The 11829-nt window shown below is 31.1% G+C and overlaps 1 protein-coding gene across 1 annotated transcript in view; it reads right to left on the bottom strand.

The window, feature by feature from the left end:
- Nucleotides 1-535: 535 nt before the first annotated feature.
- LOC126735367 (paired box pox-meso protein) overlaps nt 536-11829 on the bottom strand; it is a 49759-nt gene continuing 38465 nt past the window's right edge. The window contains exons 2-3 of the mRNA XM_050439335.1: nt 4824-5004; nt 536-1540 (exon numbers count right to left, since the gene is read on the bottom strand). Of these exons, the coding sequence (XP_050295292.1) occupies nt 976-1540; nt 4824-5004 (746 nt within the window). The 3' untranslated portion in view covers nt 536-975. The remainder of the gene's footprint in view (nt 1541-4823; nt 5005-11829) is intronic.

The raw sequence follows: 11829 nt of genomic DNA, 5'->3' as shown, positions 1-11829 counted from the left end.
TGCCATTTTTCAGAAAATAAGGGAAGAATTGTTACAGCCTGTTGATTTTTATTTCTTATCTTCTACAATTTTCACCTCTTTCAACACCCCGCATGAGTAAGCTTGAACCCTTAAATTAAAATGGTATTAAGCTTTTTTAGTAGATCTTAAAAATCGTCTTTTAGTAGATTCAACAGTAACGTCTAAAATCAAAATCGACCAAAAATTATTTCCCTGAAACTAAGTATTTTCTTTAGCAAATGTCAAATCCTAGCAAAAAATTTATTTTATTCGATTTACCCTGATTTTTCAGCAGTATCCTCTGTAAGGATATATTTTGGTATTGTATGTTATTATTTTTTAATTTTCAGTAATGATAGAATTTGTGAATAGCATATCTAGTTCATTATTATATTATGCTCGTAAACGCTTCTGCAGCAAAATATATCTAAGACATAGTTTCTCCCACATGCACTCATGTTCATTGTAGGTAACCCAGTTGGCGCCGCCCAAAACCTAGTTCAATGGCACTTTGACAAAAATAAAACAAAAGATAAACAAATAAATAAATTTAATAATTTATTATTTACAAAATCATAAGTAAAGCTTCCGATGTTACAAATTATCATACAATATTGGCCATAACTAAGTGAGTAAAAACTATACGAAATTTTTTAAAAACTTGACTTACTTTCAAATATAATACATTTATTTAGTAACATATATATTAAAAAAAACATATATTTGAATATTGTTAAACAATCCTCTAAACTTTATCATTTAAGTATTTCTACCAAAAAGTATAAAAACACAAACTTATGGCTAATACTGACATACAAGAAGGCCCTTCACATCTTAAGATCCAAGCATAGGTAATCAAAATTATAAATTTCCATATAAATACCTACCTATCCATAATGTTTGAATATTAATATCTATATGTACATGAACTAACAGCACCATATTCCTTCCCCCCCAAATAATTCTCCCTTATAATCAAATATGAGGACCTCCCAGTGGATGTGGTGGCATCCCAGAATTCACCATATGCATCGCTGTATTGCCCCCTTGTAAATACATATAATAATTATAATTTTGTGTATGATCGGGTACTGGAGGTGAAGGGCCTGGTGGTAGGGCGGCACCTCCACCTCCATGTGTAGGCCTGAAGGTAGCCGCATGCACTCCTGCCAATATATCTTGTACGGAATGTGAACTTGGCCAGCATGGTGTATTAGCATACTTTTGGTGCGGACTTGGGGGTGCCTTTTGCTGCTGATAGGTGTAGCTTGGATAAATATTATAGATGGAGTGACCATGATGGTTAGAGTGCACTAAAGATCCAATTTTGTTGCGAAGAATTCTACTTATAGAGCTTACGGAGGGCACGTTGTACTTGTCACAGATACCATCGGACAGAAGTCGATCGCGAATTTCCCAAGCGAATATTCCTGGATCTTTTTGTTTAAGATTTTTGATATAGGCCACGACTTTAGGGGTTGTTACGCGCGGTTTGGATCCTCCAATTGCACCAGGAAGGATGGACCCAGTCTCGTGGTATCTGGAAAAGAATTTAATGTTAGTATTTCATACAAAAATCTGCTTTGATCGTAATGAATTATAAGTAATCGGACTACTTAGAAACTGTAAATATTAAATTAGGATGACCATTGATATCTTGACAACCATAGAAGATATAAGATCAGTTAACTTATGGTAAAGTTGCATAATTTGATTCTAATTAAAATGCCACTTAGAAATTTAATAAAATGCGAATATTTCCAGAGAAAAAAAACAAGACATTTTCTTTTTAATTTTTTTTTCTGCAGGTATTTGAAAATGTACTAGCTGTGCATATTAAAAAAATTAAGGTTAAAAATGATCTATTCATCTCTCTCTTTTTAATGGAGGTCTTATGGAAATAAATTATATATAAGTTAATAAATCATTTACGTCTAGTGAACAAAACCTGTGATTCTTTAAAACAAAGTTAGTTCAAAGTTAGCCTTTGAGAAAGTTTGTTTCAATAAAAAATCAGTGTTCTTTTTTATATGTACGGTTTTAACATTAGTTTAAAATATATTTATCCAGTTTCAATGTTTTAACTTTAGCTTTCCTGGTTTTAACTTTAGCTTTACAATATATTTAAATTTACGTAAGATTTAATTTTTGAGTTATAAAGCATATTGTATTTTCTGGTAGCACTGATGCTAAATAGATACTTTATTTATTCATTAATAATATTACAAGCTCTATAAAAATATTATTGTGAAATGGTATTTTGAAAACTCTTACAATGATTTTATTTATTTTAATATCATATGAAAATTATTAAGCCTCTGTACCAAAAAAGTTTCTTTATAAATGCCACCGTTTTGAAGTTATTGAATTGAGTAGTCTTTTATTAATTACTAAAATGTTGATAGTGTCACAGACTTTATTGATTTTAGTTCAATAAATTCGATGAAATCAGAAAGCTGATAAACTTCTCTTATGAAAAGTTATTAAACATATAAACGGATAAGGTCACATCTTCATGTGAATTAGTTTGGATTAGTTGTGATAAACGAAAAAAGAATTGAGAACTGAATGAACCCTCCATTAATACCACTGCGTCTCATTTCAGTTAATTTATAAGGAAGATACTTTCTTAGAAGGAAGTCTTTTTTCCATAAAGTCAAATGTTAGTAGTCATGGTGAACGAGGCTAAAATGGCTCCTTAGATAAAGTTTTTCATTTGTAAAAAGTTCATTAGTCTTGTAGGTGCCAATGAAAGTGACGGAAGTGCGGAGGCAGATGCTGATCTGGTCAATAGACTATTGAAATCAAATTTCTTTCAATGAAAAACAATATGAAACACTTCATATCTTTTTGAAGTACTTACAGACACTTTAAGTCTTATTTGTTTCAAAAGTGCTGGACAATCAATTAAACCGTAAAATTTTTCTTCTATGTGATAATGATTGTATACTGAATTTAGTTCTGAGTTATGATGTTCTGAACCAAAATCTGAACATATTCAAAATTATCCATGCGGATATCGTAAAAAGGAGACAAATATAACGATGGTTGACAGATTAAAAGGTACATAAGGGTCTCGTTGAGTGGCCAGATGTGAATAATACTAGATATGAAGTTTCCTACTATAACTTTCTGGGTATGACTAACCAACAATCTTGCTTTGTTATTGGGTCTTTAGATGCTGTAAATAATTTTAGACCAGTTTCCCTTATTTCGAATGTATCCAAGATAATTGAAATGATTTTGAAGCAAAGAGTAAATAACTTTTAAAAAAAATATAAGATCTTATCCCCAAACCAGTGTGGGTTTCGGAAGAAGACGTCAACCGAGGAAGCCAGTCTTTTTTCTATAACAACTGTATTCTCTTCTGTCTACACAGGAGAGACCTGGCAAGCCCTAAAACAAACAGCCGAAAATGATTTTCAATTAATTGCAGATTGGTTTAAGAAAAGCAAACTAACATTAAATAGGCAAAAAACAAAATATATTAGTTTTACTTCTTACACCAGAAATCTTCCCCAAATAGGTGCTTTAGAAATTAGTCAATCGTTGTCAATTGCTGCATCACCGCCATAAAATATTTGGGTATTATTGTAGACCAACATCTTAAATGAGATTTACAATTAAAGCAGTTGACCAATAAAATTAGAGGTTTGGTTTCAACTTTTAAATATTTAAAACAATACCTAAGTATCAAGAATCTTACCATAATATATTATTCGTTGGTTCAATCTCATTTGACATATGGATTTATCGGGTGGGGTGTGTCCGGGATTGCCACTTACAGCAATTAACCATCATTAACCATCATTCAAAAATGGATACTAAAAATTGTATTTGAAAAAAATCGAAATTTCCAACCAATTTACTTTATAAGGAAACAAAAATAATGGACATGAGCAAACTTTACTGTTTCAATTTAAGTATGAATGAAGAGAGAGAAGTAAGAATATTAAGTATGGGGAAAAAATTATTCTTGAAACTTTATCGCACACATACTCCACAAGAAATAGGTTTAATCAAAATGTGCGTGTTGGCGTTGACTGAAAGAGTTTGAGTTCTGAACTCTTTCAATCAACGGTGTTGGTAAGAACAAAAGAAGTATTGGTCAGCGTCATTTCAAATATTTAGCACCAAAACTTTATAATATTATACCAAGACCCATACAGGAAAAAATGTCTACAGCAACGTTTAAAGTTCATGTAAGGCAATGGATTGAACAGACAGATGTGGCTATATTTCATCATTTGGTAAATAACTTGCAGCTTGTTCTTATTATTTTTGTAATAACAGAGCGATAACTTTTATTGAACGTTTGATAATTCCCAAGTTACCATTCTTTTGTTGATTCCTATGTGCTACTGTGAGTATTTAAATTTAAATAATGTTGTCTTTTCTTATTGTATGTGTTGTACAAGATGTAGTTGTCCTTATTTTTAATTTTGTTTTAAAACCGGCAATAAGAATAATTGAATATGGACAGATACAAATAAATTATGAGTGATGTATTGAAATACCATTGATGGAATATTTTTTCGGACTTGACAAGAAAAACCCGATATTGACCTTTAAATCCAAATTGGAGTATATATATCCCTAAAGAAAAAGTACCAGTATGTAATCTGTGTTACAAATATTTGGAAGCAGCCAGTGAATTATTAACACATACATAGAGAAATACCAAAAAAATAAGATTAGCTATCAGATATTCGGGAATATCGTCAGATTCGCAACTAAATTACTTCGAAGTATTCAAGTTCATTAAAAATAATATATGTGCTTAGGAAAATCTAAATTAGCAGATAGTGCAGTATCCAACTTACCTTGCTAATATTTTAGAAACACACCCATGCGACACCCGAAGCTGCCTGGAAATATCACAAGGGCGGATTCCCACTTGGGAAAGCTCAACGATTCTCAATCTGACTGCGTTGGGAAGAGGCCTACCATTGACGAAAACTCCCCCTAGTTGATTTACTTCCCCATATTGTTGAACTTGAGCTTCTGTAACAAAAACAATCAGTATTATGACGTGAACATTACTTTTAATAGTTAGATTCTTATGTTATCTATGAGGCGTGATCTAGCCGTTGGTATCACTTACACTCACTAAAAATTTTGTTCTTTAATTTTCAATTTCTTGTAATCCCTAAAATTTTACTCGGATCCCGGTATTTGTGTGATCTATAGGGTAAAATTATTTAACGCGCTGATGCCATCAGAATGAAGATTGACAAAATTGATTTTTTTTGATAAATTTCCATGACAGGAGGTAGTGAAAAATTAAGACATCTGAAATTTTTAAAAATTTATTATTTCCTATATATCCTTTCAACTAAAGTTAAAAATAAAAGTTTAAAGCTATAAGCCGAGAGCTTCTTACAAATTAGTTCCATGATAGAGATTAAGTAATTTTGCAAAAAAAAAATTCTTTCAGAATGTTCACCCTTAACTTAATATACTGTTCTTAAATTTATTGATTTACGGTTCTATATTTGGTATCTTTAAAAGTCGCACTTCAGAATCCAAAGAATTCTTAACAAGATCATTTTCAAACGCCTACTTGGGGTTAAAATTCCAAAACCGAAGCTGTTACTTATTACATGCCAATATTTGAGGGTTAAAAGCCACAATCCCTCTTGATTTGCTTGTCAGTTAGTTGTAATACATCGTTTTTCTATATTTAGAGACTTTGAATTATTATGGGGAGGATATGGGTTACCGTTTTTGAATATGCCTAAATTGGATGGGATATAACTTAGGTATTAACGTAATGAACTGTACAGAAAAAAGAGTAAAATTCCCTTTAGCGAGATACTTAATCCGTCCCAAAACAAAAAGAGGACACCTCCGGCGTCTGAAATCCATTTAGTGAACAAATTTGATTAGTCGCTCAAATATTTACCCATCCGTTGCGGATTATTGGTTTAGGTAGCCCGAACACCCGGCTTAACAAATTTAATATACCATCGCCAAAATATTGACACGCTGCTGATGGTATGCTTTCTCCGGTGCGATGGTTTCTTGGAACGAGACCTGCAGAAGTGTTTGGCATAGTTGTGTTAAGACACCGAAAATACGTTTATTTTGGGTGACATGGTTCTCCAGAGTTCGATGACTTTTTTTGTTTAGCAATAATTTTAATATCTTCATAAATTGAAAAATTAATTTCATGGCTCGTGGATAATGGCCACTATTGAATCTTTCATTGAATGGTCTACAATCCACATCCTGACTTATCTAAGACGCTACTATAATTATAAACTATTTTACTTCACATCATAACTCTGTAAGAAGAAAACATGAAACACCGCTTTATGTTCAAGGGAATAAACTAGTTTTCAGTCTTTCATTGCCAGTTTAATTATATTTATAAAACGATTAATAATTAAGACAGTCTATATATGTCAACCATAATTCAATTCTACAAACATATTTCGATTTTCTTTGAAATATATAGAATTGAGTAAAATGTTTAAAGAAAATAGGAATTTATGACTTTTCAGTTATGCATAATAAATAGTTATTTAGTATGTTTTGATAACGATATTTATTGTATAGATTATGTATTTCAAGACTTTATAAGAACTCCAGACCAAAGCTATTGGCATTCGGTAACCCTCGGTAAGAAGCGACACGTCCATTGGGAGACTTATGCACATATCAGCATCCTTTGACCGCCCACTGTTTTAAAATTCATAACAATAAGTAAATCATTAAAATCATTAAAATACCCCCTATTAGAAGACAGATATTCAGAATTTTTTTCTTCAGGTAAAAGTCTTTTGCTTTTACTTTCTAATTCTTCTAGATTGTATTCGATGACCTTATATTCTTTCGGTAAATTAAAAGTAAAATAAAATATCAATAACATCTGTACAGTTTTCATGTAGTTAGGAATTGAATAAAAGCTGGTGTCTCAAGAATGACCAGAGTCACCATAAACTTAAAATTTGAATGATACCTTTTAGCTCATCCATTGTTCACCATTTGCCTGCTATTTCTTGGACTTTCAACTCAGTGTCAATAATGGCAGTTTAACTTACCTTAAGACGTTCTGGGTCCGATTGCCACTTCTTCCAGGCTTGGATTAATCTCAAACTCATTGCGGGCGTGTACTTCCATAAAAATAAGTATAATCTCTAATATATTCAATTAATATTCCTCGAATATTCAGTTAGCTATCAACAAATCTTTTATAAAGTTATAAAACATTTCAGGATTGTATATTGTGATGTACTTTTAAGTGTATTAGAAGCAATTTTCTAACTTTAAAATTATACTAACTTAACTTGTTAACCGTTCTAAACTTTTTTCCTACTACACAAACCAGAGCATACTCTGATGAAGTATCACTTTGTACCACCTCTTATCCTATCTGTTTTTATCATCTTCATTGATTTTGAGATCTTTATTGATTCAATGATAGGTTACTAGTTGCTTAAAGTTGATAATTTAAGTATTACTGAGTGGAGGCTTTGGAATTCAATAAAGATCATCGTTGTTTTCTTTATCCCAAGAACATTTCTTCAACTACAGCTTTTGTCCTCTATTGGTGACGTAAATAATACATGTTCTTTTATATGCATTGGCAGGATGTTTAAGAATTTTTATATGTTGTATACTTAACACGTACCAATATTTACAAATACCAATATTTTTTTATGGAACAGGTATACAAACAGAATATATCTAAAAGAGGAGAATTTATATTCTCCTACATAGATCTGGAGTTAAAAATTTTTAAAACAGTTTTTGACATACGTTACAATAAGACGTTTTTTAACTTCTCTTCAAAATGAATTTATGTCATCGTAGATATACTTGAGACGTCTCTTTAAAGCCTTTTGACGTATTCAATACGTTAATATGCTGCTTATATCAGATTGAAATAGGAAGCTTACTCTTCAAGCCCTTACTTCTAGGAATCATACCTAAAGTATTTTAAATTTCTAATATCTTATTGTGTTGCCAAAAAAGAGCTTCAACAGCTTTGAGAAAAACGCATTAACGTTCGACTTTAATCATTTTCTTGAAGGTCTTATTTAATATATCTTATTCATCAGAAATTATTTACACAAGATTCATAATAAACAATGCATATGAATATAAGAACATACATATATGAATTCATAATATTACCCCTGGTTCCCCTAATCTGAACTGACTGGAGCCTATAAGTTAATATTTGGATGTTGGCCAGTTTTGAAATTTAGTCTCGTTCTATAGAAAATTGGTTTAAAGCCTTTGTGTTCAAAAATGAATTACAATTATCTTTTGTGTAAGGTTTATTGTTTATCTGCCTGCCAAGTTCCATAAAGTGTTTTTAAATGGTTTTCTAAAAATAAATCATATTTAAGGGATATAAATTAATATATTAAAATCGGTTATGCTATGGGTAAGCTCCTGAGCCTCCTATGGGGCATGGGGTATTTCAACGATTGTTTATTCTCCAATCTTTGGAAAACTGGGTGAATAAAAATGGTCTCTAAGAAATAATAAGATAATTATTTACATTTCCACCTTGAGAAGACTTGGTTATATGCTTTAGGGAGTACCGTATATTTTTGGGGTTTCCGAGTTTCCAATTACTTTACTAATACCGGGTTAACATTTTTGTCATAAATTCTCATTATTTCTAATGACTTCAACAAATTAGCTTGGCTTCTCCGATTTCCTAGATACCAAGAATCCTGTCGCATTCCCCGATATCCATCAGGTACTTTTTCACGAGTTGCCAAGAATCGCGGCAGGCAGAAAAAATGCAGTCCGCAACATGTCATCGCATAAATTACGACTTTGCCAGATCAAAGCTGGCTGTGGTCTGGCTCAACGTCATTTGTTTCGTCGTTTTTTTCTCTGTTTAGTCGTGGCAGTCGACTACGATATGTTGATATTGTCAACACGTGTTAGATCATGTATCTTTCCAGAATCGAGATGTTGCCGGAGTTAGAAAAATGTTGGAAATTTAAGTTTTGTCTATCCAACGTGTTTTTCATTAAAATTACATAGATTTTATATTACATTTTTTTAATACATATATTAACTGCATGATTTTTTTAATCTCATCAAATGTATTACATCTTTGGGGCACAATAGGACTGCAACCACAAACTTAATAAATATACTTGAACTGCTAACGCATATGGCCACGATACCCAAAAATTACCACTGCCTGGTGGCTGCCATTTTTATAGTGGTTGTGTCCTTTTTATGTTGGTCACTCTGAACATTTGTAGTGTTGCCAACAAAAAATATATTAAATAACAGTAATGAAATTGACGACGCTGACGTTTGACGTGTGAGTATAGCGGATTGCATAGTTTTTGACGATTTGTAAACGACGCTTGGGTATATCGTCTGGAACAGGCGATGTATCTTTCTCCTTATTTAATACGTGAATAATGTATCAGCATCTTTATTTAAAGGTATTTGGTTCAGTTTCTCAAAACTGAATTAATGTGAATTGTCTGTCTGTGTTGTTTATTATAGAATAATATATAGAGTTGTTGACAGAACAATATAATTATTTTTACTATATAAACCCTTGCTAATTACAAACCCTCATAAAATCTTCTATATTTTGATTTTACATGAAACATACATGAAACGAAACTAAAAACTCGCAATAGTAAAAATAGAAAGAAAATAAAAGTGTTTTTAATTGAATTTGTTAAGTAAATACAAGCAAAAATTTAAATGAATATCATCATTTTCATGGTATTAGGATTTATAAGATTCAAGATTATCAGAATAATAAAACAAATATTTTAAAGTGCATGCATCTATTCCAAGTTGATTGAAACTTTGTCTCATTTTAGGTGAGGATTACTTTCTTTCATAAATTTTTAACGAAATTCTTAAAGAAGTACCAGAAAAATCACAGATCTAACGCAACTATGTTAAATTCTTACCTATATGTAACTTTCTATTTTGTATTTTTGTAAACATAACCTCTTACAAACTTTAATTGTTTTGTTTCCCTACAGTTGGCACAACTAAAATTTGTCAGAGTGACCAACATCGAAAAGACACAATCACGCAAAATGGCGGCCCTGTGGTAGTGGTCATTTACTTTTCATTGAATTGGCAGTCCAGGTATATTTATAAGTTCGTGACTGCAACAGAGCAGACCTCAGTGCAGGGATTATGCAGAGATTATATCTTTAATAATATTCTGATTAATATAATAGTTTGTTAATCAAATTTAGCTTTTCTTTTTAAAGAGTGAGAGCTTTTAAGGTAATTATTAAGTTCAGAGAGAGTGAAGCTACTATTGAAGCAACATTTTTTGGTGGAATTTTGTATCCAATTAGTGGATTTTAGTATTGCGTAGAGTTCGATAGGAATACTGGAAAAAAATGGGAGTAATCGTGGGGGGTAAAAATCATATTATTCCTATTTTCCTGTCCGATTTTGATGCAAATATAATTTCTTGGTTTCTACATTTACAGTGAATCGAGGCTGTGAAAATTTTCCTAAATGATTGGTTGTTGAACCATTTGGGTATTATAGAAGAGGAGGTGGAAAAGGTTAATGTAAGGTAAAGTAATTATCGAAATATTCCATATTTGAGGAGATAATGATGTCTTAAAGGAAATAAAAATCATCATGTTAGTAATATGTACTACACCATTGAAAGAGCGTTTCTTAGACAAATATGATTGGGTTTCAGTAGTTACTTGAGATTATGTAAGAACTGTAAACAAACAATATTTAGAGTTCCCAAAAAGTCTAGAGAGAACTTTATACTTTAGAAAATGAGTTGAGTAAAGTGAAAAAATCCATGAAGTTCATATCAGATTCTTTTGATGAGCAAAAATTGGAAATAAAAAAAATACGAGAAGAATTGAAGCAGACACGTAATGGAAATAGTTTACTTAAACCAAAATTAAGGATTAGATAGCAGAATTAATACTATTAAATAAAAGGAAAAATAAATGAACCTTGTAGTGGTCGGAATCTCAAGAAACAATACGAACCTAACGAATGCATTGAGAAGGTATTGAAAACTAAAAGTAACTAAAGAAATAATTGAAGTATAAAGGATTTCAACAAAGGATGATGCACTATAGGATGAAACAAAACAAAAAGTCTTCGAACATCATCTTTCGAGGAATTAAAAGTAATTGACTCCAAAGGGGGAACAAAAACTTTTAAAAAGTGAAAAAATTTACATAAAACAGAATGAATCTGATAGGGTAATACAACTTAAAACTGATGCTGAACTAGTGCAATAAAATAGGTTAGTTATAATTAGATAATTATCATAAAATAAAATAAAATAAAATTATTATTAATTATTAGAAAATCAATACCAACAGAATGGTGCGACATGTCACAATACACGCCAAGCTCTTCAGTTCTTGCAAGGAAAGTTTCTTTATACACTAATAACCCAACAACAATTCCACATATTGAAGAACCAAAGTAAACGCATTTTTAGCGAAATTGAGCCACAATTGTATGAAAATGTAATTAAAAGTTTCTCAAAACGAATAAGAGTCTGTAACCAAAGTCGAGACACCAACTTTAATGACAGTTTATTAGCTTTAAATTTAAAAAATAATATTCAGTTTCAGTTGCATTCTTATCGACTTATTATGTGGAACATAAGTTACATTTTTCTGGAAAAATATTTATTTTTATTCGCATTTCTATATTCTATTTTTGATATTATTTGATCATACCGATTATCCTCCTAAGTTTCTATAAAGTTTAACTAAAAAGGCTGCTAAGCACTTCAAGTGAAGCCATCAGTCAGCCTTAAATGCTTAGTTAATATAGATAGAGAAGGGAAGAGTTTAATAAAACTTTAAATATGAAATT

Source organism: Anthonomus grandis, chromosome 4, assembly GCF_022605725.1.
Source record: "Anthonomus grandis grandis chromosome 4, icAntGran1.3, whole genome shotgun sequence".
NCBI classification, from domain to species: Eukaryota; Metazoa; Arthropoda; class Insecta; order Coleoptera; family Curculionidae; genus Anthonomus; species Anthonomus grandis.
Note: the sequence above shows the minus strand (reverse complement) of the source record. Positions and strands in the feature narration are given on the sequence as shown.